The following is a 27528-nucleotide window of genomic DNA, read 5'->3' on the forward strand; positions in this document are numbered from 1 at the left end:
ACTCAGAAAACCTAGGATTATGAAAATATTTTTTCTATTTTTATTTTTTTTTGTGTGTCTTCGCTTTCTTATAGCAACACTATCATTTTGCTGGTTATTTTTATAGGATTTGTGTAATCAATTATCCAATTTGTATTTCTCGACTATAGCAGATTATTGAAAAATATATTAAATTATTTGAAGTAAGTAATTTCTGATGAAGTTGTCCCTTAAGTATTTGATAACATACTTAATGCTGCTTGGTTATGAATATTTGTAATTACTTGTGGCGAAATTATAATCATTTCTTATTCATGTTCTTGGCATCTGTTGGTTCGGTTTTAAAAATTCATTATCTTTTCATTTACCTGTATAGATAAAGGTCCAGAATAACTTTGGATAACACTTCAAGGGAATCAGATCTGGGGATCTCGGTGATCTATCAATCTGTCTGAAAATAGAGCTACGATTCACCTCACTTGACTAGACTAGAAAATTGTTTGCCTCATACATACATCACTCAACTGCCATCTTCTATCAGAATTATCTAACTATAATTCGTTGAGGATTATTGCTGATGATGCAGTTTATGTGTTTTGAGACAATTCAATCTGATAAGATACCTCATAGAGATTTGATTTCCTTTACCAAATAGTCGTGACTCTATATTGTGAATGGTTTACATTATTATTAAACTTCAAAAATTGTAATCCGAAGTGTTTAAAAAGAAATTGTGGGATTTATAAAAATATGATTTGGGTTATTTGAAGTTACAGACTGTATGTATGATAAAATGTATTGAGTAAGAAGAAGTGTAAGATGAGCAAATTACTCAAGAATTGGATGAAAATACATAAGTATCTACTATTACTATCACTACACCACCATCCACTTTTTCAGATGTGCTTCAAAATCAAAGCTATCGTTTTCACATCCCTTCGATATTGGTGTATTTTGTATGAATGTTGTATTTTGTAGAGACATCATGTCTGATCTCATTATGGTACATATAAATGTTTGAATGATCTTGAAGAAATTTATCAAACTCAGACAAATATTTAGTTGAATTTTAGAACGTCAATCAAATTATGATTGTTTCCAACTTTCCACTTCTTAGACCTCTTTATAAGTTCTGTGTGATGAATTTTCTTAATTCAAGGTCTCTTTGTATCAGTTTGTAGTACAGATAAAAATTGCCGATTGTGGTCTCTATCACGAAATGATTTGACTTGCATAACGTTACGAACTAATCTCTACCCTGGAGCCGGTTCTGCTTGTATATAGTAGAATCATCAAATTCTACGCCTTTCATAAAATATCCAGCATTCGTTTGATGTTTTTTTTTTATAGCAAGCGGTCTATTTACATTGTTTCTTTCGAAAAATTTCTAGAAAGATCCATTCATTTATTTGTTTCCTTTCTCTATTTATCTAGAACTTCTGGAATTCTTCTGCGATATATAAATAAGGAGTTTGTGTAGTGTAGTTAAGTTTATAATAAATAGTCGTAGTGAAGAGACTGATAAAGAAAGTAATCGAAAAATTTATATAAATTATTTAAGTTAATTGAGTGTTAGTGATGAGTGAATTATCATGAGCTAGTGAAGTGTATAGTATTTAAATAAATGAGGAACGTAAGGGACAGTGTTTATTAATTAACCTCACGACTAGAAATCATAGCAATAGATCACCTACAACATGAAAATCAAAATAAACATCTGTTTTATTCAGAAAAATCAAATTTATTTTTATACTAAAATCGTATGTGATGTTAGTATTAATATAATTATGCAAATTTTCAACGTGAAGTGATATTTTGATCACGGTCTTACATACTGGTCTGGAACCCACGACTAAAATTCTATATAGCGACTTGGTTCCCTTGTTGTCCAGATTCTAAGTTTTTGGAATAGCCATGGCGCGGAACTGCTATTTAGAGGTGGTGGAGATGGACGTGGGTAGGACACGATTATATATAAAACCGTGGGATAGGGGCAGAGGTGAAAATTTTGACAGCAATATCAAAAATATTATTTTTTGTCAGGTCAATTTTTACCTGTTATATTAAACTGATTCTCTATCTAGAGAGATTTAGCATCGATATAATTTATCACGGAAAATCATATTATATTACATATATTTATAAAATAAACGAACAAGTGGAAAACAATTCTCAAATTATTAATAGTTCACTCGTGATTGTGATTGAATAAAACCTATTAATATTCATGAAAATATATCTAATTTCTTTTAAGGCTGACCTTCACAAGAGCCTGATAAATAAAATAAATTAACGTTACTCAGATTACATTTGGAAATTGTTCATATGGAAACCGATAATTTTCTTATTTATGTAGTTAATGAAACGGTTGTGGTTTGTATTATATCAAAAAAGTGTGCTTGTGTCTTAACGATGGGTAGGAATTGTTTTTGAAATATTTTTCATATATAATTTGGAAATTCATTGTCATCATTAAATAGAATACTTGAATAGAACGAACTTCAAGTTTTTGGGTTTGTTTCAATAACTTCTTGTTCATTCTCTCTCTATACAGTCTGTAGTCTGTCTGTCATTTACTGGAATGTTACCCAAAAATAATATGTTTGGGAATCATATTCACTATAGAAATTTTTATAGTTTTTTGTATTATTTTCAAGATGATTTTGGGAAGAAATACTTCTGTTCAATTATGGGAAAATATTTTAAAAGTGGACCAGATAACATTGAATTGAGATCTTGATGTAAAAGATGATTCAATTTTCAACCTAATTATTCTATATGGAACTTTTTGAATGATATCAAATTCTATTTCGTTCAATGGTAACAGTATTTTTTGTAAATATTAAATTATTGACAATTGATTTTTTTTGCACCAAAAACGAAAGAATAATACTAAATTGTAAAACTTTTTAAACAAGTTATCAGACGATAAGCAGGGGATAATTTCAGTTATGTAATTATAATTTTCCAATTGCATTCTAACTTACGTAGATAAAGAATTTATCAGTTAATGAACCTTATTCATGGTTGATGAGTAACAATTTACATGCAAATATTAGGAAGTTCCAATTTTTTTATTAAAGTTAGTTCTACTCATTCTGTGAAATAGAAGGCCGAGAATTAGTTTTTAGTATCAATCAATTTTTCATCTATCGAATATAGCTCATCAAAATTATTATTTCCAAATTCCATTTGTAAACAGCTATCAAATTTTTACGCAAGCAAGATAAATATCCTAGAAGCAGAAGCTTATCTTGAAAATTATTTTGCTCACTCTGGTCTAGAAATATCAAAAATCATCAACTTGTGTGGTTATAAAAGTGATGATGAAGCTCCACGATAAAGATGTCTAAGAAAAGAAGGATACATCTAAGAAAACATAAGAAAGTCCTCAAATTTGTAATGTATAACCACAAAATGGAATTGGGAATTGGGAGGAATTCGATATTAGAAACATATCATATGTATTTACAGTATCTTACATGGTAGTTCAATTATGATAAAATTTCTTTCCAAATGGGTACCGAGTTTCCACTAAATTCATCTTTTCCTTAATAAAAATAATAATTTCCGTTTTTACTACAATTTCTTTCCTTCATAATCATCATTATCATTTTTACTCATTTTCAAAAACCTTATCATCTATCTATTATTGCTTTCACTCTATTTCTTTTTTTTATAATCTATGATTACTTGAAATTATTCTGAAACATCTGTACTTATAACTATATATGCATATCAATTATTACTGGTCCTATTCTACTCTTGTTCTACCCCGAAGAAATACAAAAATTGGATAAAATAAATTTTTCATAATTTTTTTTTTGTTTCATCAGGAGCACTGATCGAGTAAGGAATAGACGCCTTTTAATTTTATCAGTTTTGATTCTAGAGTCATATTCCACCCCTAAGTCTGCTTTTGTGTTATATATTATATTTGCAAAAATTGGAAACGAATTTTTTGTTTCGAATATATTTGGCTGCACGAACAACAAGAATTAAGCTCTGAATAGAGACGTTTTCCAATTCCATTAGCACACATTTTAGAGACTCCTTCCTCTCAAGACATCTGGTGTCGTTATATGAGCAGTAATTTATTCGAGAAAATAAAAAAAAAAATATTTTCTAAGAATCCTTGGCTACAATAGCAGCACTTAATAGTGACGTCTTTTGATTCTATCAGTTCATATTCTAGTGTTCTACCTATAATAATGCTTATGTTGGTATGTTGGCACTGAATTTTCTCCAAAGATTTTTTTGGCTCTTCCAGTAGCATCAATTGAGAACTAATCAGTTACTTCATCCAATTTCACCAATACTGATTTTAAAGTCGTCTTTTAGCCCTATGACTTCTTGCGTCGTTTTGTCAGCCGTAAACCACTTTAACGTAAACCAAAAATATATTTTCCCAAAAATTTGATTATACAGGCAGCACTATTTGAGAACTGAATTACTAGCACACGAGCGTTACACGGACAGCTTAATTAAAAGTTAGCAGTGATTTCATTTTTCGTCCACCGATCACAGCACCAAATGAGCACTAAATTTTTAACCATAGAAGGAGTGATTCGATTCTGACAATTTCATTTTTCTAGCTTCACAGACATCGAAAAACTTAACACTTCAGCTTTTTATACATAGGGTCAGGCCTCATGAAGAGGATTCCATTTTTTATCCATATTTTATCATTCATCTTAAACTGCAATAACAACAGATAATTACTAAAAAATATTTATATCTTTATCTATATCTTACCTGTGTTACGAAAATCTTCTAGGCCAGTGTAATGATAATAAACAAAAAATGAAATATAAGTATAGATGTCAAATCTGACCAATTAACGACAGTAATTCCATTATTGTATGTCAGGAATAAATTGATCAGATAGTGTTCAAAGGCTATGAAATAATGAAAAATTGGCTTATTATACATCCAAACTGTACCTTAATTCGAATTCTTAAATTTGTTTCAGAGAAATTTTCATATCAAATACCAGTTGTATTATTTTCTTCTAATAACTAACCATTTTTGCAGTAATTGACATGATTTTCCATTTCTTTTAGTTGATAACTCCACTTATCAATTATCTGCGAGCTTGAAAATATGATGAAATGCTTATTTTATAATTCAAAATTTATTCAGTAATCAGTAATTCCTTCAATGCTTACAGAGAAATATATAATTGAGAGGCTGTGTATAGTATTGATGATAGATTTTTAAAAAATAAGTGTGTACAGTGATATATTGAAAAATTTTTAGCCTACTATAGAACCAAACAAAATTTCAATGTCAAAATATTTTATTACTCAACATATTCTCCTCATAATTGGATACATTTATTACAGCGAACCTGCAACATCTCTAGACCTTTCAAAAAAAATGTTTCCTTCTGCTCTGCAAACCAGACCTCCATAGCATTTATTACCTCCTCGTTGGAAGAAAATTTACGACCTTTTTTTCAGTTACCGAAAGAGATAATAGTCGGACAGAGCCAAATCCGGTGAATAAGGGGGGTGTTCTAGTAATTCTAACCTTAAATCACGAGTTTTTTGCATGACAACATGAGATTTGTGTGCAGGAGCGTTGTTCTGCAGAAACAAAACACATTTAGACAACTTTTAGCGTCTTTTCTCGTAGAGTTTTGGACACTAAACTTCTTAGGTCCTGAAGAACCAGAGTGTGGCCATTCCATAGAATGTTGCTTTGTTTCTGGATCGTAGAAATGTACCTCATCCATAGTAACAATTCGGTTTAAGAAGTCTTCATCGTTTTCAAATCGAGAACAGATCTTCAATGGATAATTTACTTCTTTTGAAGCTTGCAGTCCAATATTTTTCACAGTCGCAGACGAAGGACATTGATCACTAAGGGTATTGAGCATATTTTCGTAAATCTGCTTACCTCTTAATCCTTTTAAATACGGGTACTTGATGATGGCTCAATACTCGATATTCACAATATTGGTGGATATCTTTATTCTTTCAATTTATTGCGTAACTCTGGTTTATTTTTTTGACGTCAAACGTTACACTGACACTTCTAATAATATATTGTTCGTTGCTATGGTAACGCAATATTTGATTTATGCATGGAACTGGTCTAGGCTAACTAGATATCAATACATCTTAGTATACTTAGAGCAGTACGCAGTAATTTGGACATAACCTTTAGTTCTAGAAATTGATGTGCATAAATATATAACCTCTAGTAGAATTTATGTTGATAATATTGAATCAATTCATAGTTTTTCTTGAATTTTGTTACAATAAAAATATTATTAATAACAAAAACTCTTTTCTTTCCAGGAAATAACCATAACCTAAATACGCTATTTGTGGTTACTTGCTACTTTGTGACGATAATTCTATCACCGTTATGTTTAGTTCTTTCTTTGCTGGCATTGACCGTACGCATTATACTAGTGATATACTTGAAAATTACATATGGTGATAATTATGTGAGCATGCTCTCAGGATTAGATTCGTTGTGGATTTTGGGAGATCCTGAAAAGCTTGCTATTGACGGTGTTATATTCGTTGAGCCAAAAACCCTAACATTCCAGCAAACACTACAGAGGTGTAAGGGTTTTATAGCGCGTTCATTATTCAGAGAACCCGAAAAATATATGAAGCTGACAAGTACATTACATAAAATATTTTGCTATGGATATTTGTTGAAAGCCAAGTGTGATGTCAACGAAATATTCAGAACAATTTACATTGACGAAAATAGTGAAAATTATTCAAAATCTCTCGAACAAATTATAAGTGAAAAAGCGTATGATCCATTTCCTGAGAACAATACATTATTATGGAAGGTGACACTTATTGATGGATGTTCATCCTGGAAGACCAAAAATAAGATTGATAAAAATGATATTGCTATTTGGATGAGGTTGCATCATTCCGTTGGTGATGGAGTATCCATTATATCATTTTTGATGAACGAAATTTTTGAAGGATCAGCTGATTTCGACGAAATTATGAGACGTATGATTAAATCAAAGAAATTAATGCCAAAAAATTTTTCTTTACAGAGTTTATTACTGATGATACATTTGACCCTTTTAACACCTGGATACTATTTTTTTAGTAGATTGTACTATTTTTTCAAATGGAAAGACGTTGAAGTATCTCCACTGACATTTAGCAGAAGGAATATCGCATTCGCTGTGGATGATGAGGCTTTTGCTATAATCAAAAAAATTAAAAATAAATTTACAGATGCTGCTTTTGTACATATTATAAATACTGCATTTTCAATGAGTTTACAAAAATATTTTGTCGATGTAAGTATAATATTATTCCCATATAAAATCATTTTACATTATTTCTTAAAATATTGTATTACGAAGAGTTTGAAATATTTGAAGATGTTTCGAAAAGATTTCTGAATTAATAACGGAAATATACAATAAATTAGCATCAATATATTTACGAGAGTGAATAATAAATCTCATATTCCAATTTGATGAGAGCACACCGTAAAGCCTCTCTGAGGAGATATCATGAGGTTACTAAGAAATTTCAACTGCTCTTCTCCATTAATTTAGAGGGCGATTTTTAGAAGTTACAATAAATTACTGTTTAGTGTTGAGATATATAGTGTTTAGACAGCACATGTAATTTTTTAAATTTTTTCATGATGCAGTATGGTGTGGTGTGGTCTATCTTGGTCGAGACTGTACTGTACCTCAGCTATTATTGAAGATATAGACATGCGGCTCGCAACTCTGTACCACTTTTTTGTGAGATTTACAAAGCCAAAAATAGAAATTTCCTACTACGTTTGTTTCTGAAATACAAGGCGAAAACAAAAATGTTCACTTATGGAGGTGTTATTATTTGAATGGAACACAAACAGAGTAAGTACAAATCAATAATGATGGATGACAGTGAAAATAGAGAATTTCCAAATTTTGAAACGTATTACATTATGAAATATTCAAGCCCTTCTAGCGAAAATGTCGAAGCACTACTGCAATTATATTTAAACAAGTAAAGAATCGACTTATTTTATTTTGTTACAAAATTCAAAAAATAAAAAAAATCTTATTAGATTTCTAGAAAGACGTCAGCTATCTCGCGCTACGGTAATCCAGTTAAAATCCATTCCTTTAAATTTTTGCCGATATTTAGAGCCTAGGAACCTCATTTTGAAAGAAATGAAGTTGGCAAAACTAATGTTTTCGCGCGCGTGTGTGCAAGCAAGACCCCAAATTTCCTGTAACAAAATATAGGAAGAGGTATGAGTTCCAAAAAAGTACAAGAAATTTTAAAAAAGCATGAATTGAATTAGAACCGTGTAAGGTAAATTTTCTTCAAGAATTGCATCCTGACGATCTATTTAAGCGAATGGAACTTTCAAAAACTCATCAAGATCCGGATACTAAGAAAAAGGTAATGTGGTCTGACAAATCCCTTGTATGGGCAATTTAAATAGACAAAATACAAGACATTGGTATCAAGAAAACAAACATATTACTTTCAAACGACAGCAACAAGGCCGATTTGGTTTTAGTGCTTCATATTTTGTATTGGGCACTAAAATTGTGTATACAATTTTTGAGGGTAGCTCAACTGCCCAACGATACCTAAATATGACAGAGTTACTGGAGCAAATATCTTTGGCACAGCGACATCAGAAACATTTCCAGCAAGGTGGAGCGCTTGCTCATAAATCAAGGGTAGTTAGAGAATATTTAAGTACTCATTTTGGTAAACAATTGAATCTGTATGTGGATGACATTTAGAACAATTTCGTTGGACTTATATGGCTTTTTTGGTTATTATGATTCATTGTCTAATTTGATTTTTGTAATTACAGTTTGTAATGTTGAATCTTTACCGATATATTTTTTTGTTATCGACACTTTTAAGTTTATGTCCAAGAGTGATATTTTGAGTCATTGTTTAGAATATAATTAAACCAATTGGTTCAAATAACATGGAGTGTGGAAGAATTCATGGCTTGCTATTAAATAATCAAACATGAAAATTTTTCTGATTTTTGAAGCTGAAATTTTTGGTTGCGATACATCAATGTATTCAGAGAAAAAAATTCACGTTAAAATTTGCAGCGTGTTCCATTCAAAGAATACAAAGTTTGTACATAATCTAATCTATCTAACAAACATTTTTACATATACCATTGATTTCTAAGTAAAAATATCTTCTATAAGCAATTTCCATTCTATTCCTATTTATACAGGACCTGAGAAATTATAACATCTTCAAAAGTAACTATTTTATTGTACTTCAGAAACAAAAGTGTTTGGAACATTTCTGTTTGTGACTTCAAAAGTCTTACAAAAAAGTGACACAGGGTCATGAAACCGCACGTCTTTATCTTTAATAATAGCTGAGATATAGTGCAGTCCCACTTAAAATGGGGCACAGTGTACACTACTATAAACATTTGACTAGGATCAACTAAACTTAGAATTACCAGGAACGGTTTTGGAAAAATCAATTTAGGGATTGGTATTGAGTATTGTATACCCTATATAATTTTGATTAATTTTTAGTGAAATATATTTTCTCTCTACAAGCTTTATCAAAAGTGTTACAGAGGATACTAACGAAAACTACGAGTAATATTGTATGCTTATATTGTCCAGAAAATTACATAAGAAAAACCATGCACTATTTAGAAAATGGAAAAATGGTAACAAATATACTAAAAACTGCATAAATTATCATATCAAAATGAAAATCATTAATTTTGATTCAAAAACAAAAATTTTGGCTCAAGATGAAAATTACCAAATTACCAAAAACTTTTTATTTACCTTGTCTATCGTTATAATTTGAATTTATGAGGTAATTATATTGATTCTCTATACCACTTTCAATGAAATTTCTTGTTGCTTCTCTTTTGATTTTAGGCCTCGTTTAATAAAGAATCAGTTTAAAATAAAAGGTGAAAATTCGACCTATGTCGGTCTTCCAAAATAATGACCTAACATTTACAATTTACGTAATTTCACCAATCAATGGAATAACCTACAAGATGAACATCGATATAGAAATACAATCAAAGCAGAAATTTGTTTAGAAAAAAAAATAAAGTTTTTCTTAATCGTCACAGCTGTGGTAGCCATCTATTGAAATATTCGTAGTTGCATTGAAATTATGGAATAGAACTATAAACTTTAATTAGACTATTTAGTTTTTTCACCACTAACCGCTTCCTCGTTCGTATGTATGTGAACCATTTGTAAAAATTCTCTTTTTCGTGTATTTGACTCCGTTTCAAGAGTTTTTGAATCTTTGTAATTGAATGTATGTTTTCTGATATTCCATGATTTATAAATGCAGTTTTAATTTTCTGTTGTATCGATGACCTTACAATCCACTTTCTAGATATTCAGAAAATAGAAAAAACGTTTTATTTCATTCAACCAGGAAATAGACAAGAGATAAATCGGTTTATTCCATATTATTATTAATTAATATATCATTTTGTTATTTCAGAACAAACTAGAAGTACCTAAAGAAACGATACTTGTAACTCCTGCACAAGTGGAATCTATTACCGATTTTAAATCGATTAAGCTGGAATGTAATGTTGGATTTTACTTTCTGCATTTGCCTATAAAGTTTCAATCGCCGTCTCCATTGGAGAAGTTAAAATATGTTAAGGAAAGATGTACAAATTCATTATTCTCTGTAGGGTTGCAGGTAATGAACAATATTGTATTAACATCCGGTTGACGCTAAAAATGTGCTGACTCAGTTTAGCGTGAGAATATACTTAAGGGAGCTGAATTAATAATAAATTATCAAATGATGATCTCATTCTTGAATTATTTCACGAGCTCCTGCTGGAAAGGAAATAGTGGCTAACATCATTTGAAATTACTCTTTTCAATATGAACTTCCTTCCTTTTTATGATAAAATTCTGAAACATCGGAAGGACGTTCAAAAAAACAAGAAGATTCACTAGCTGCGCCAAAAGAATAAAATTGCTTTTTACGCGTAACTCACTTTTCTATATACATGTCCTATCGCAATATACATATCAATTTAATTGGTTGAATAATTCTTGAAATTATGATATCCAATTCTGAGATGGTGAGCGAATGAATTTGTTATTTCAAATTTGGATTCACGCATCAGATGATTTTTCTTAGGTTTATTTGAAATGGGTAGTGGTTATTTTTTTATTTTAAAGCAGAAAATTCTTTGAAATTCTTTAAAGCATAATAAATTCAGAGATGATACGTTTGTTACTTTTCATAATAGGACTCTTAGAATAGGTGTACCTACTATAAATGATTACCCCAATTTTTCTTATTCAAAAAAATATTGTTTATTCATATCTTATTATCATACATATACAAAATATTACTAAAGAAAACAGAAATTCTTAATTAGAAAACATTACATATTGGCAACAAAACTTGATATTTAGTAAAATTCAGATTTACATTACAGACCGTATATTTTGACATGGGAATCACGAAACTATAATATTAAATATCAAAATTATGTACAACATCAGTAATATCAAAAATAAATCATTCTTTTATACAGATAAACTAAATATATACAGCAAGGTATGGAAAAGACAAAATTATTAATACATAATATTTCTGCAATTAATGCAGTTCCATATTTCTTCATTAGGTTCTTTTACTACATTTTGACATTCTCTACAGTCATTTGACTGCCTTTGTTGTTGCATTTAAAGGTGGTTTACTGCTCACTCATACAATAATTGTGGTCGGAATCTTTGATGTTGCTCGTTTCATTCAGAAGTTGATGCTGAAGTTCCGTCTTTTCTTCAAATGTTAGTTCTTTGTACTTTATATTTTTTTCTGCGTTCAACGTTCACATTGTGTGCCAGTTTTCCTTGAAGCTTTAATTGTTGTTATTGTTCTGCGGTTTTTGATAAATTTAACATGTACTTTGATGCTGTTCAATTTTAAGTAAAGTACTTATGTCACTCAGCTACGGGAAAGTGAGAATTATTCTATTTTTTGGTATTTCACTGTCATTCGAAACTTATTCTTGATGAACTATTGGTTCTTCTTTTTCCGATACAAAAAATCCATTATTGTGAAGTATGTAGTTTTAGCAGGTCAACATGTCACATTTATTCTCCAAAATCTTATTGCGACACGCTGATTAATAGGAGAAAGACGAAGTAATGATTTTCTCGAATATTTGAAATAATTTCGTTAATAAATATTAGTAAAATTAGTAAGTAAATATGCTGGTTTGACGTTCCTTCAATGAAGAAAAAGCCGATGATTTCTGGCCCGTTTAACACGGTATAACAAACTTTTCGAAAATAAAGTTGTCTTGCTTTAATTATATAGCAATGATTGCTTTAGGTCTAATGTCCAAATTTTTGGAAGGACGGAATACTATTTGTGGTGAAGGTGCTTTCGTCAGAAAAAATTATTAATTCATGAAAGTTTTTCTTTCCTAAAGACAAACAAAACCTAATATTTATGCTTCGTCACTTTTTTCTGTTTGTGACAATCTTTGACTTTGCACAAATTAATTCTGTTTGCTTTGTGACTTATATGTAAAAGTGCTTAATTGATTTTTGTAAAGGACGCTCCGATTCCTGAGCGCAATTTTGGAACCTAAATTAATAGCAAATAGGGCTACTAAAGTTCATGCTCAACTGCCTTCATAAGCTTCTTCATCTTTCTTCTGAAAATCAATTCTTCTTTTTGTGAAAAATATTGGTATCAAATGACAAGTAATACTTTTGTTCATTGTAGTATTTCAATACCTTCTACTGAACAAATAACCATATTTATCGATCATCTACAGGCTATGCATAACCACCCCATGAACACTATTTAAAAACAGTTCAATTTTAATAGATGAGTGTTTCACAGTTCATTTCAATAAATCTACATTGATATGGACACAACGAGTTGATTATTAGTGAATTTTAAGGTATAAAGCATTCGTAGAAATCGTTTTAACGTTGAGATAAAGGCGGTGACATTTAAACTACTAACTAACCCGATATGCTAGTTACCATGCACAGGAAGATGACTATATAAGGACATAAGCCTTAATCACATAGAAGGACGAAGTGAGATAGGTCCGGCAAATCCACATCCCGCAAAGAAAGGCTCTGGACAGTCCAACAGGCATGCAAATAATGGAGACATTATTTGCGAATAACATCTGGACAAATACCCCACGGAATTGGTTTTGGCAGCCCTAAATGTAGAAGACAGCGCCGTCAATTTTAGATTTTTTGTAACGTGTGGTGTATGGTGACATTGAAGGATAACGAGTCCGGTAAATAATGTGAATAAAGACGGGAATAGAAGGTAAAGAATGAACGAAGTCTTCTAGAGCAACTGGTATATAATTACACATTTAATAACAATTTAGGGTCAATCTCAATACATGTAAAAATATTAAATACGACAAATATCAATTATATACATTACGTCTATCTACATTTATATTCACGATTGAACACACTTCTAAATACCACTGTATCAGTTGTTTATTACTATAAAATCATAACTCGACTGAGACTAGTAGTTAACAGTTCATACTTTGTTTAATTATACAGTGTTTGTATATATAAATTCCTAAACTAAGTTTCAAATGTTTAACAATATTATGAACGTAATTTTTGGTTTCTCGCGTCGGTTCAACTTAGTTTATCTTGGCTTTTATGACCTTTGGGGTTAATAACTAGCATAAAAGCTTTGTTGTTGACTACATTTTCTCTGAGGAATGGAAAATAGTTGTTGATGAAGTAATTGGAATATAGAAAGATTTTATCTCAAAAGTGTCATAGATGGACGCTTAGATAGAAAAGTGTACAAGTGAAAAAATTAGGATTAATCATATGCTTAACAATATGGAGGATGCTTGAGAATTATTTATTATTTATCTTTGTACATTTGATTTGAAATGAAGAAAAATTAAGTACCCACCAAGGAAGATGGAAATAAATACTCCCGTTTCATTATATAAAATTCATGTAGTCAACTTTTATTTCAAAGTCACAATTATCCCATATCAAAATGAAAAAGTTAGCCAGTTATTATTCTTGACTACTATTTGATTTGTTATTTACTAGATAAATCAGGTATGTAATTTTCTTCATTTCGTAGGTAATATTCAATTTGTTATTCTGCATAGAATTTTTTCTATTCATGATCACGTACTTTTTCCATACCTAACAAATATCTTATTAAACACGTTTTATAATGAATTTCATTGACGATTTCACTAGAATTGGTCATTTTCTCGAACTGCGGCTCGTCTGATATCGGATTTTCACACATTCGTAGAAATATCCCTTCTTCTCTATATAATCTCCCACAATCTCGTCATAGCATAGTTATTTCGTAAATTTTGCACCTTAATCTCCAAAGTAGATTGAAACCATAATTTTCCCTCAACATGAACTGAGGAAGAAATTTATAGTCCATTTGGTGAGATATTCCAAATCACATTGGAATAAGTTCAAATATTTGAAATTTGTTGATGGTATGGAATTGTGGTCAATTGAAAGGACGCAGGAAAAGGTTTTTAACAGTCTAAATATTTTTTTAGGCAAGATACTTCATGATGAACTACCTAAGTGGTTATTTTCCATCCATCATAACCGCTATAGGGGAGAATTTGGAATATGTCACTCTGTGTCTTAGTAATTTACCCCCTATACCTAAACTATATGCTTGCAATGAGTTTGAAGTTAAGAATATGTATTTTGCTCCACCGAATTTTGCATATGTGGGTAAGTATGAATCAAACAAACAATTACTAATTATTTAAATTGTGCGAAAAATGTAGTGCTGTTGAATTATTTGACTTTGACGTTGATCTGATATCATAAACCGGATATTCACTACCTGATAGATATATTTTGTTAATCTTGTTTTTCTCTTCAACATATGAACAAACACAGTTGCATTCCATTATCTCACACTTCAAATACAGCGAAAATTTTTGTTTTATAATTGCCCACTAGATTCCGTAATGAATGTTAATTGTCTTTAAAACTAAAAATTTGAACATTTTTTCCACTTTTCAACATAGTCACAATAAACAATTCTTTTTTCAATACATGACACTAGCTTCAGAATATTATCTAGAAAGAATGAATGAATACTTTGTCAAGTATTCATTCATGACACTACGCCATTCCTTATCATGAACATTTGTCTTCCATTTATTGAAAAGTTTACACAATCTATGCCCATTTTCAACGTTCATCATACCGAGGCAGCATTGAATTTCAAAGTTTATTTGCTTTTGAAAACCAAAACCAAAGTGAATTTCCCACATGGTGACAAACGTAGCAGCTTAAATTGTAACCAACACTTTGAAATACGTCAAATGATAGGCTCTAAAAAATAACTTTCGTATATTTCTTCTTTACTAGTCTGTTCATTCATCTCTTTAAAAACACATATGAAATAACTCTTCTTGAGTTGTCAATAAGATTTCTTAACTTGCTCACTCGATTATGTACTGAACTTGTATCTGACTTGAAAAAAATTGATTTCATGAGATTTATCGACATAACTTTATTGCAAAAGCATTGAAAATTTGAAACTCAGATAAGGAGTTGGAAACCACTTTCGAAAATTTGTGATATTCATTCCCGCTTTTCCTTAAAAAATTCCTAAATATAAAATTTGTAGTTTGGTTTGAGAACTATGATGTATTAGACATTAGAAATTCTCCTATATTTTAACAGTAATTTGGAGGAATTTCAATATACAATCCTTATATCCAATTCTTAAATTAAAGCACACTGAGAAACATGGTGAAGACGCAAGTTTCATCCAATCAGTCTAACGTATCATTATATTGATTTTTCTTTATAGAATGTAGTTAGAACAAAATTATATTCACTTCCATTGAAATCCAGAACCTCTTTGAAACGAAATTATGATTATTAGGAAGATAGTTCTTATAAGTAAAATAGTTAATTTCAATGAAATTCTGGCCTTTACATACAATAATTACCTAGCCACATCTTTAATAATGGACACGTACCAAAAACAAATGCTCAAGTCTGTATATTCTCACAAACCAAACTTATTGCAGAATCAGTCAATACAATGCCGTCATAAAATACTTAGTGTTAACATAAATGTTTCACTTGATTGATGAAGTTTCAAATAAATTTTTGATTGAGAAAAGAATATTCTAATTTACAAAATACATATTTTCCTTTTCTCTCTGGTTGTCACAAAAATGTATTAACATTAAATCCAATTTGACAATTCTACCGATTTTCTTTGATTACTTAATCAAATTTCATTAATTTTTGACAGTAAACACAAGAATTGATTGCTCTGAAAACACAATACTTTTGTAATCCTACCAAACTGACAGCATGAGCTTTTTGTTGTTTTTTAGCTTTCGATGTGGTTTGTCCTAGTTTGGGTGTGTTTGCTCCATGATCGTTTTCGAACTATGTTACTGCACAGGACCCATTTTCATCACCAGTGAACTTCTGTCAATTCGTGAGGTACCAAATATCAAGCTTCTTAACTAGCCTAGGATATCTGAAATGTTCTCAATTCTTTTGTGCGATGTATATAACCTTTTCGCAATCTCTCGAATAGTTATATGACGATCCTCTTAAATTATGACTTTGATTTGGTCATTATCAACTTCAGTAGGCCGACCAGAGCATTGCTCATATTTGAGGGAAAAATGTATAGAACGTATTTTTCCTACCAATTTTGACACGTGAGCAATTAGCACGATAAACTTCACATAATTTTTGTCAGCCGCAGCAGTTTTCTCTCCTTTACGGAAGTGAAAACGTAAAATATGCTCAAAATATTCGTTTCTGGACTCCATTTAAAATTAACTCACAACTAATAGCTTTGATAAAAATCCCGCACTACTTGTTTCTAAAGTTACGTCAATGTATATTTGAGAGAATCGGCGAAGTACTTCACTAACATAACTTTTACAAAAAATAGATTAAGGTTCTCTATCAGTAAAAAGCGAAAGTACTAAGTTACCAACCTTACATAAATAACTACTTTTTCTAGAGAATATTTACGAGTTTTACATCATAATCTTAAGGTGGTGTATTATCAGTGAAACAGCTTAATAATTTATTCCAAACTTCGGATTTTTTAGTAAAATTCCGGCAAACAACATTATGTCCTTGTTTCAGCTACTACATGACGTTTGTGTGTATCCCAATAATATTATGTCTTCTATATCCTATACTTATCTATGTCTCCCTTTTAGCCCTTGATCAAATTATTGTCTCTCATTCTGCGTATTCTCATTGATCATAGCTGATAATTGATGAAATTATAGGATGTTTGAATAAGTGACAGGTGATATTAGGTAGCTCTTCAACATTGTTGATGCTAGAGTGAGTATCACAAAAACTGCTACTGATCTAGAAATATTGAGACACCATTTAGTAATAGATAACATGGAGATATATTGAAGATATATTATCTTTAATAAAAATTTATATATTTCAATCAACGACAAACTTATTATGAGTAATCGATGTGTCACATTTCACATCTTTATTCTATTTTTATCCATTTCCACTTCATATAAATTTATTAACAATGTTATATTGAGCGAATTCCATAAATTTTTGAGTAAATGTCCCATAAGAATAGTGCAATGATATTTTCAACAAAACGTCTAAGCAAATTTTTTTTGTTTTCTCACTGAAAAGGCAGGACTTTGAATTTTAGTTACTTCTTCTTCTTACAAAAGTACCCGTTGAATGGAATTCGATGAACAAATTGACTACTAATCAAGCGGAAAAGTCTGCACCCACCACCATGTGGTGCACCAATAATACCGGTATTTTCCAGTTTTTTCGTGTAATTGCTGGAGAGTGTTTTAATATTTAACTAAAAAACCTTTTTTCGTAAATTAGATTGCCACTGAAAATATCTGATTATACATATACCAATAGCAAATTTAGAGGGTTAGAGGGTTCATCCGCAGATTTCAGAAAAAGGAAGGGAGAGATTCTTTTCATGCTTTTTGTAGGGAAATCGCGCAGCTACCTAGGAAAGTGACAGAAATTTATAAACTGCACATGATCATTTTCAAAAACGCGAGGATGCATGAAATTTTACGCATGAGAAATCTGTTGGCATTATGGGTGCCACGTTTCTTATTTAAAACAAAAAGCATAACCGTGAGATTATCTCAGAGCAGAGATCAAAAAACAGTAGAAACAGTGAGCAAAGACTAATATGTTGGTGAGAAATTTAATGGACAACATTTTCTGGAAAAAAAAGTTGTGATCTATTTCGATCAGCTGAAGAAGGGGAAAACGGTCACAGGGTGGTAATGTGCCAAATTCTTACGCCACTTTGATGTCGCATTAAAAAAGACCTAGTTGGGCTAAAAGTGCTCTCATACCATAATAACGAATTAGCTCACATGACTGAATTGTCGCATTGGATTACAAATTCACAAGCGTATTCTCCAAATTTGGAACCCCTTGGCATCTTCTTACTTCGAAATTTGAGTCGAATGAGGCCATCGCCGCCACAGCGACCTACTATGTAGATTGCGTGAAAAAGAATTTTTAAGACAGTTAAAGAAAATTGGATCAGTCTAAGTCAAATATATTGAGCTATTGAATTTTTTTTCTTGTGTAGGCAAAGTATTCATCGGACACCTCTCGTACTTCAAATGTTAATACATTCAATCATTTCTCGTTCGTCAAGTTATTTATTTGCGTGCAGTATTTTGTGCTGTATTAACTGCAGCTCCTACTAATATTAGTAAATTTTTATTCTCACCGCATCCGTCTGTCTTGGCAAACCAATTTTTTTGTCAAATAATATTGTTTAATGCCAAGATGCTATAGTATAAAGAAATATTAATAAAAATTAATTTAATATTTCACTTCAAAATTCCACATTGGACGAGAGACTTTTTGATTATTGAATCTGGAAATAACAAATATTGTTGATAATTAATAGTTTCTCCAATCTCAAATATTACTGAATTTTTAATTCGCCAAATCACAGCACTAGGATCACTTATTCCCTCTAATTCAGATAAGAAGATTCACATTTTCTATTGACCTGTTATTTGAAAAGCGAAATTTCTGAGAACATGAGCAATAGTATCACACAAACAGGAATTAACTACAGATAACTGTACTTTCTATTAGGAGGCTATGATAATAAAAACTTTGTGAACCAAGACAAAACATGCTTTTTCATCTATTTTCCATTGAAAAATTATTTTGGATAAGAGCAGGATGTTAGCAACTATAAACATGTTGTCTTGAAAGCCACACAAGAGATATTTTGATCATTATACCAAACTTTCATCTTGTCTCAAGGAGAGCTGAACTAGACACATTTTACAACATTCCGCAGTTTTCAAATTTAATTCAAGGAGGTTTTTAAGGAAGTGTTGAATTTCAATTCCTCATAAATTCTACGATATTCCAAAATTCATCAAATATCACAACCATTGATAGCATTGATTATTGTGGTATGCAATTTCATATTTTCACAATCCCAAATGAATATGTTGAATTTAATTTTAACGTTTCTCTTTGTTTTCAGCTATCTCCAGTAATTTGATAGTATATGAAAATAAAGTACATGTCTGCATTGCAACTGATGATGGAAGATTCTTACCAGAATTTAATTCTCAGTTCTTGAAAAATTTCTTTGACAATATTCGATTAATGGATGAAGAATTGAACAAATCTTTCTCGATTTAGCGCAGTATCAAACGAAAACACATGACATCTTCCAAATATTTCTCAATTTCCAACATTAACATTTGGATTATAGCAACCGCAAATATAGTTATTATTCAGGACATCTTTGTAATAGTTTTTACGTCAAAGTCTACACACTTCAAATAGCTTATTATATAGACTTGTGGTCACATACAAACTTTAAAAATTATATTGATAAACATAATAAGTCTTACTCAATTTCTGCTTTATAACCGACATTTCAGACAACTGTTTTTCACCTAAACTAGATGAGAAAAAATTTTAGATTTAATAGTCCAATCCCAGAAAATTCAGGATCCATAAATGTTAGTGCAAAGAACTTCACTTAATGCATATATTAGGTTTTGATACTAATGTTATGTTATGGGAATATTATTATGACAAGGCATAACAATGGGGTAGTTTAAATCTCCTGTTAACTTATTTATCATACCCAAAGGCACCAGTGTACTCAAATTCTACAGAAAACAATTTAATATATTTCTCTTTTCTTTCTTAATTATCAATAATTGTTAGAAATTACCTATTATCTGCTCAAAATTTGACATACCATACAGAAGGTTTTATCAAACTTGATTGTTCGTGCGTAGTAGAAGTTTATGGTTTATGAAATTGGTGATGTAAACTATAGGGAGAGGTTTATGTGTCATTGAAGAGTCTTTGTAATGTTCTGTAATACAGATATGGACGGTAAAAAAGCTTGTATAGGGAGATACGAAGATGAAATTTCAGCTCAATTGATTGTATTTTTGATAAAAAATTTCCATAAAATTTAGTAGATGATACAATAAGATGGTATTGAATGAATAACAAAATGATTAAGTGATACAACAAATTACAAACCTAACCTAACCTAACCTAAGAAACCTTCCTTCGGCAGTAATCCTTAACAGATATAGAATAGCCACTTCTTCGAAAACCTTGTTAGGAGTATACTTTCCTATTCAGTATCTAACATCTTGAGAAAGGAAATTTAATAATTGCAAAACTGGATCCCTTAAGTGTTAAAGGACGCTTGAAGATAGAATAATCACAACACTCACTGCACTCTCTAGCTTCATAAAAACAAAAACGCGCCTATTCAATGCAAGATGTATGCTAAGAATATTCAACAGAACAGAACTAGCTACTATTCGTGGTGATGGTATCAGAAGAGGTACTTCCATCTGGACTGTGTACGATAAATTACCTCCATATTTTGAGTAAAATAATATAATAACTAGCATAAAGTAGGTATTCCTACTATCAATCTCTTATCTGACAAAATAATCATTTTGTCAGATAAATGGGGAAGTTTCTGATGCTGACCGCTTATACTAATAAAATATGCAGATATTATCAGTTAGAACATGATTCCAAAATTCAATTGGATGAATACTCAAGTCAGTCATATATTGACATGTTTCTTGTTTCAGAATGTCTTATTTAAATTTTATATTGATCTGAACGGGTGAATAAGTCTACTCGAAGCTCACGGATAATTTCTGGAAATACGAAAAAGTTATCATAGGTTTAAGAAAATTATATGGAACCACTATTTTCCAAACCTAACATAAAAAACCTGTTTATACATAAAGATTGGGAGGAATATTAAACAGTTGGATTTTAAATTGGTTTATAAATCCAACAATACATTGAAATAATTGTTGGACTATCCTAAAGATAAAACTCTATATTTGGAAAGAGTGGTATATATGAAATTGAATGGTGATTGTGCCGGGAAGCATATTGGACGGAGTAAAAAATCATGTATTGCCGATCACGCTGCCAGTCACTATCATAACATAAATATTGATAAAAAATTGTTGAAAATCGTATCAAATAATAAATTGTTGGATGCATTTAAGAGCATTGAAACTGCTAAATGTTAGAGTAGCTTGAAGAGACAAAGTGCCAATTCCTTTCAGCCCACTCTATAGTTTTTCCGCTGTGATTAATTTTCGCGGGAGAAAGTTTATTGGTGGAAAAAATTAGTATAAAACAGGTAAGTCAAGACATCATGTTTTAGTTTATCTCCAGTCTCTGTGGACGATAACTTGGTTTTTGAGGATTATCAGTAATCTGGCTTAACAAAAATTTAATTTTAATGTTTCAATCTGAGTTATCGTTAACTGTCTAATACTGTTTAAACTGTTTCAGTTTTTTTAATTGAAAAACAGCATTAATTTCCATTTATAATTAGTAGAAAATAGATAATAATCTTACGCTAAATAGGAAATATTCCCTTCAATTGTATAAATTCTTGAGCATATTTTATTGTGAACTTTCTCTAACATAAATTTTTGTACTAATGAAATTCTGTTAATTAAAGATTTTTCTAAGTGTAGAGTCGTAGAGTGGAGAATACGTGTTTCACCCTAGCTGCGCGGTCTTTCTTAATTAATGATTTCTAATACTTCCGACTTGCGGAAATAGTCTTGCGGAAATAGTCAAGACATTTTTTCACTTTGGTTTCATAACATTTGAAACAAAACAAAATATATTGAAACAACTGCACTCCAGTAAGTCAAGACATAGTTTTTTACTATTTAGATAGCCTTTAATCCTCTATTGTTATATTCAAATTTCCAGATTAACACTTTTCAGTTAGTGAAAACTTCCCTTATCTAAATGTGGCGTGCTCCGGTATATCAGATGTCAAATTTCTTACTTAATTTGAATTGTTCTGAGTGTACCCTTCATATTAATGTCTCATACTCTCTAGAAGTACTTTACTTGTCAATATACTTTTTCAAATTAATGAATTAATGCAGCTCTTGACTGAATATTCCCTTGAAATGCTCCACTCTCACGGTATTCATATCTTTTGAAATGTTTATTCTAATCAGTGCAATAGAACTCTACTCTATTTATAAATATATACTAAGTTATATCCTCTACAACTTTTGACATCGACAAATGGAAGTGAATCGATAACTTCTTACCCTCTAACAGCCGTCTTACACACCTAATTATATTTCCTATATGATTACGATATCACGTCATTTCACTTTCCAGTGCTGCCGTTCCCTTACCAAATCGACCGTCAGCGGTCTGCTATCAAAGGATGCACTAATCGTGGACAGTATTGAAAGAAAGCAGAAGCGTGGAATCAGTGTCAGCATAATGATAGGGTCAACTAACCGTTTTGAAACATTTGCCAGTTATTTATTACGTACTTATAAATCTCACAGAACTAATTTCAATCTTGACATTAGTCAGGGCTTGCACCGAGTCCATCATTTCCATATCTAGAAAGGCGTCAACTCCACATCAGTCAAATTCACGAAAATGGGAAAAGTTTGGACGTCTTTGATATCTAAATTTTCTTGATTTTAGGGAGTCTTCTATTTTAAAAGTATAAGACATAAAGGACATATACATTATCCAAATATTTCACTAAATTAAAATCCAAAACACTACAAAACAAAAAGATTAATATTATATATCAAGTGCCTTGTATTGAGTGTGACGCTATCAATACGATAAAGGAAATAAAACTGCACTAACGAACCACGAAATATCAAAAAAAAAACATAAATTCAATTATAAAGATTCAAAAATTCTTGGAACGGAATCTAATACACGAAACAGAGAATTTTTAGAAATGTATCGCATTCATAAGAATGATAAAGCTATAAATGATAAAAAAGGACTAATTAATGTAGGTAGAATTTATAGCGTTATTTTATAATTTTAATACAACTACAAATAATTTAATTGATGACTGCTACGTATTTGAGATGTAGGGACCAAGGAAAAATTAATCTTCCTTGTTAAAACAAATTTCAATTTCATTCTTATGTTGATATTCATGAAATGGGTGATCTATTGATTAACAAAAATACGTAAAATGTCAGATTCAATATCATATTTTGGTAAAGACTAAAAAATTCAAAACATCAAATTTCCATCTTTAAAAATTTATGGAAGAAACTTATTAAGAGACCTAATATCAAAAAATTTAGAAGCCTGAACATATCAAAAGGTCTAAGAAATTAAATCATGCCTCACATCAGATATTCACGTAAATTAACTCAATGCAATACCCAGATATGATAGATAGAGACGAATATTGGATCAGAACAATTCATGATTATAATAAAAATGATACACTTCAACCTGACAATTATCTATCTATTTGATATTTGCAAACTCTTCATAACCGAACCCATTTTCGGTTCGTCGTGTATCATGGTGTTCCAACTAACGCTATTTTTGACTGTTTTATTCTGGACATTCCAGGTCCTCCACAATAATACAATGGAGTAAATTAACCAAAAAAATTAATTTCCACAAACCTACATATGATAGGAAGTGCATGATGTGGAAATTTAAAAACTATTGTTGTATGTTATTTGAATATTTCCAATGATTTTTGAGCTCTATTATATAATATTCAATAGAGACGAGACTTGTCTTATTAAAAACATAAATTATATTCATCGAAATCAGTGGAAATAGACTTTTTGTAGAAATAAGCCCGCAGAAGAATAATCTAGGAAATTTTGGAAATGCTCATACCTCAAATCTATAGAATAATCTAAATTATGAATGATAGAATTTCCAGTTCTTAAATTATATTTCACATTTATTCGAATGTAGATAGTAATAATATTGAACCACTCAATATAGTCAAAATTTTGTTTACTTGATTCATTTTCTCTATTTTATTGACTGCAAGTATTCAATAAGTTATACTTGTAAATAAGTGGATTATATGATATTTATATTATTTCTCGTATGCTACACACTGCGTATTTCACGAATTGAGTAATATTTGATTTGATGTACTCACTGACCGCCGATGAAAGTGTATTATTTTCCTAGAAATCAATAATAAGATTAAAATAATACAGAATATCTCATATTTTGGTTGTCATTGTCCTTTTACATCGTAATAAATCTGTAGATATGTACTATATCGAGTTCCCATGATCTGGTTTCTCTTCTTTTAGAGTAACGCAGCAATAGGACGAAACGCTAGATCAACGAGCTATTGGATACAAAACCACGGTATTAGTCCTTCACTAAGGGAGAGCACAATTAAACAGACCTCCTCGAGATAAGCTTAGGGCGTCATGCCGAATATTCGACAAGGATGAGGGAAATAGGATATAGTATAGATATAATAAAATTAGTACTATTGGAAATTTAGAAAAACCACAACTGATAACAAATAAGGAACCTCAAATATATATCAATTGAAGCAAAGCTGTCGGGAATAATTACAGGAAATATTGCACTACTGATTATATAACCAATGTTCTACAGTTGTAACTGCCGAAATAAAAAATACCTTATTATAAAACGGTATAAGACTATAACAATTCCTATAGTAAAGGGATGAAGCCGCTTATAAATTTGTAATCCATAAATTGATTCACGTCTACCCTGATCGAAAGCGATAATTATAGCAGGAACGATTATATAGGCAACGCAAAATATGATATTACATGTAAAACGAAAATGAAACATGAAACACTGCAGCGGTTAGTTTATTCTATTTACGATTACTTTATCAAACCTCGTGCACACTCGAGTATCAGACAGCGTGCCAATGGGACTGCTTGTATCCGGTTACATAATTAGCATTCTAGCTCTAGCTGCAACCAAACTCAACGGGTACTTGAGTCTGCGGTTGGTCCGGTCGGATTCGGTTTTGGAAAACTTCATTTTTTCTAACTCATAAGGACTTATAGCGTAACTACCAAGCTGTTGAGTAATTACTGTTGCTTACAGCAACAATCTTCTTAATCTCTTCGGCATCCTCACACTTTCCTTCCTACCATTCTCTCTTGACCAAATCTAGCCATGTGCACAGCGACGCGACCATTGAAATTCAAATTAATAACCTCATACTGAAATATTAGTCTATTTAATATAACGAATATAATATATTAAACAAAAAATCGATCCTCACTAGTTCGTGAAAATGGCCCAAAACTCATCAGAGAGTAACTTGCCAAAATTAGATGAATAAAGGCCCTTCGATTTGAAGTGGGGTGTTGGTTGCCTATACATAGGAACTGTTTCTGTGAATAACTTTAATTTAAAATTAGTGATATATTCAGTTTTTTTAGAGATATATATTTAGTAAATAAGAATAAAATTGGCGCAGTCAGTAGGATAAAGAAAATATGATTAGGTTCTTTTCTACAATAAATTGAATTTTCGAACAAGTGAAGTTTTGAAGCTAGGACTCTTAGCTAAGCAAACTGAGTAACCCAGCTAGAAGATCTGTGTTGTGGTGGAACCTAAAAGAAGAAAATATTGTACGTTCTTATTATAGCCAATCATCAGGATATTCCTCCTCATACTGCAATTTTTTTTCTGTGTCTCAAATTTTGATCGCAATATTTCAATTTCTGACTCAGAAAATAGTAATATCAAATTGAAATTATCTCCATCAAAACGAGCAATTTGAATAACAAGATAGTTACTCCAAAAATTCCTATTTTAAGAAAGGAATACTTTCTTCATAATGGGATTCGATATGTCTTATTTCCTCAAATTCTTTATAATAAATAGGAATAATTTCCAATATAATGTTCCATATCGACAACAAATTTCTAGGTCTAACTCAGTGCAAAACTGCCAAATACCAAATCGAAATCTATCATCAATTTTGTCCTACATTTTCTCATAGTCCTCCAAATAGGAATAAATAAATTTTTTCCAAAATATTCAAATTGTTTTTAAGTCGATCCCAAATCAGAGATTTCCAAATCCAACCTTTATGAGTATGTCTACTAGAAATATATATAATATATATAATATATTATATATAATATATTATTAATATATTTTAGCCAAATGTTTCCAATCTAACAAGAAATTTCATCTCGGAAGAACTGTATTGTATTTTTAAATTTCATGATCATTTTGATTGTTAGTATTGTATATTTCATAAAAGCTGAATGGGATTATAAACTTGAACGGAAATATGTTAATGACTTCTCACAGTAAAATTGAATTAAATTATTTTGATATCAAAGAGGATCAACGAATTGTATTCAATGTCTCTTCGTACCTGCATTGCAAATGTAGAAAATGGTTATGTACACCATACACAAAAATTGGGTAATTAGAAGTACCAGAATGCAATTGAGGTAGAAAACCATTGAGACCATTTTTATTTAACCTAACCAAGCTTTTTTTGGCCGTCCAATCACCTGTTGTCACTATCGCAATAGAAGGGGTAAAGCTTTATGTTTCACACCCAGGGGTTGTTCAGGGTGACTAACTCAAAGCAAGGTAGAGCACGGTACAGGTAGGAATACGTCTCTTTGGTTGAGTAGCTGAGGAGACGAAACTAACTTGATTATAGTTCTAACTTGCAATATCTAATGAACTTTGATAGATTGTTGAAGACAATCAACTTATTTAATGCCAGTAAGTTCATTAAGTTGAATGGATGTAGAACATCGATTTTTATCATATACCTTAACATTTAAAGAAAATTTGTTACAAGTCGCCTATACGGTTACAACTATCGCACAAGCTGGAATCTACTATATTTATTTCATAAAGGTGTGCTGGATACTTCGAAGTAGCTTAGTCTACTTATAGTGACTAAGCTACTTCGAAGTAACTCGTAATTCCTATGCCAGTATTGACTGGGAATTTCTGGAAGTAATTGTGTACATATTGTTGGTTTCTTGATGCAATTTTCGTACCAAAAGTGCTTCCAACCTTCCTTCAACTTAATTTTTGTTTGATTAATACCTTCTTCCACAGTTATTTTGTTACCAAGCTTTATAAAATTCTCCATTCAGATACCATAACTTTAGAAAACACTTTCTCACAATTATAGATTCATAATTTGAATATGGGGAAATTTATCA

General features: G+C 30.8%; 2 protein-coding genes across 2 annotated transcripts in view; one reads left to right on the forward strand and one right to left on the reverse strand.

The window, feature by feature from the left end:
• The window catches only part of LOC130444186 (alpha-2C adrenergic receptor), an 877544-nt gene that overhangs the window by 769299 nt on the left and 80717 nt on the right, over positions 1–27528 (reverse strand). The window lies entirely within an intron of this gene.
• Positions 2338–19886, forward strand: LOC130444187 (uncharacterized). Its single transcript, XM_056779235.1, has 5 exons — positions 2338–2395; positions 6285–7267; positions 10455–10661; positions 14533–14716; positions 19521–19886. The coding sequence occupies exons 1-5, from the start codon at positions 2392–2394 to the stop codon at positions 19679–19681; spliced, it is 1539 nt and encodes a 512-aa protein (XP_056635213.1). The 5' UTR covers positions 2338–2391; the 3' UTR covers positions 19682–19886.

The sequence above is a fragment of the Diorhabda sublineata genome, chromosome 5 (assembly GCF_026230105.1).
Source record: "Diorhabda sublineata isolate icDioSubl1.1 chromosome 5, icDioSubl1.1, whole genome shotgun sequence".
Taxonomy (NCBI): domain Eukaryota; kingdom Metazoa; phylum Arthropoda; class Insecta; order Coleoptera; family Chrysomelidae; genus Diorhabda; species Diorhabda sublineata.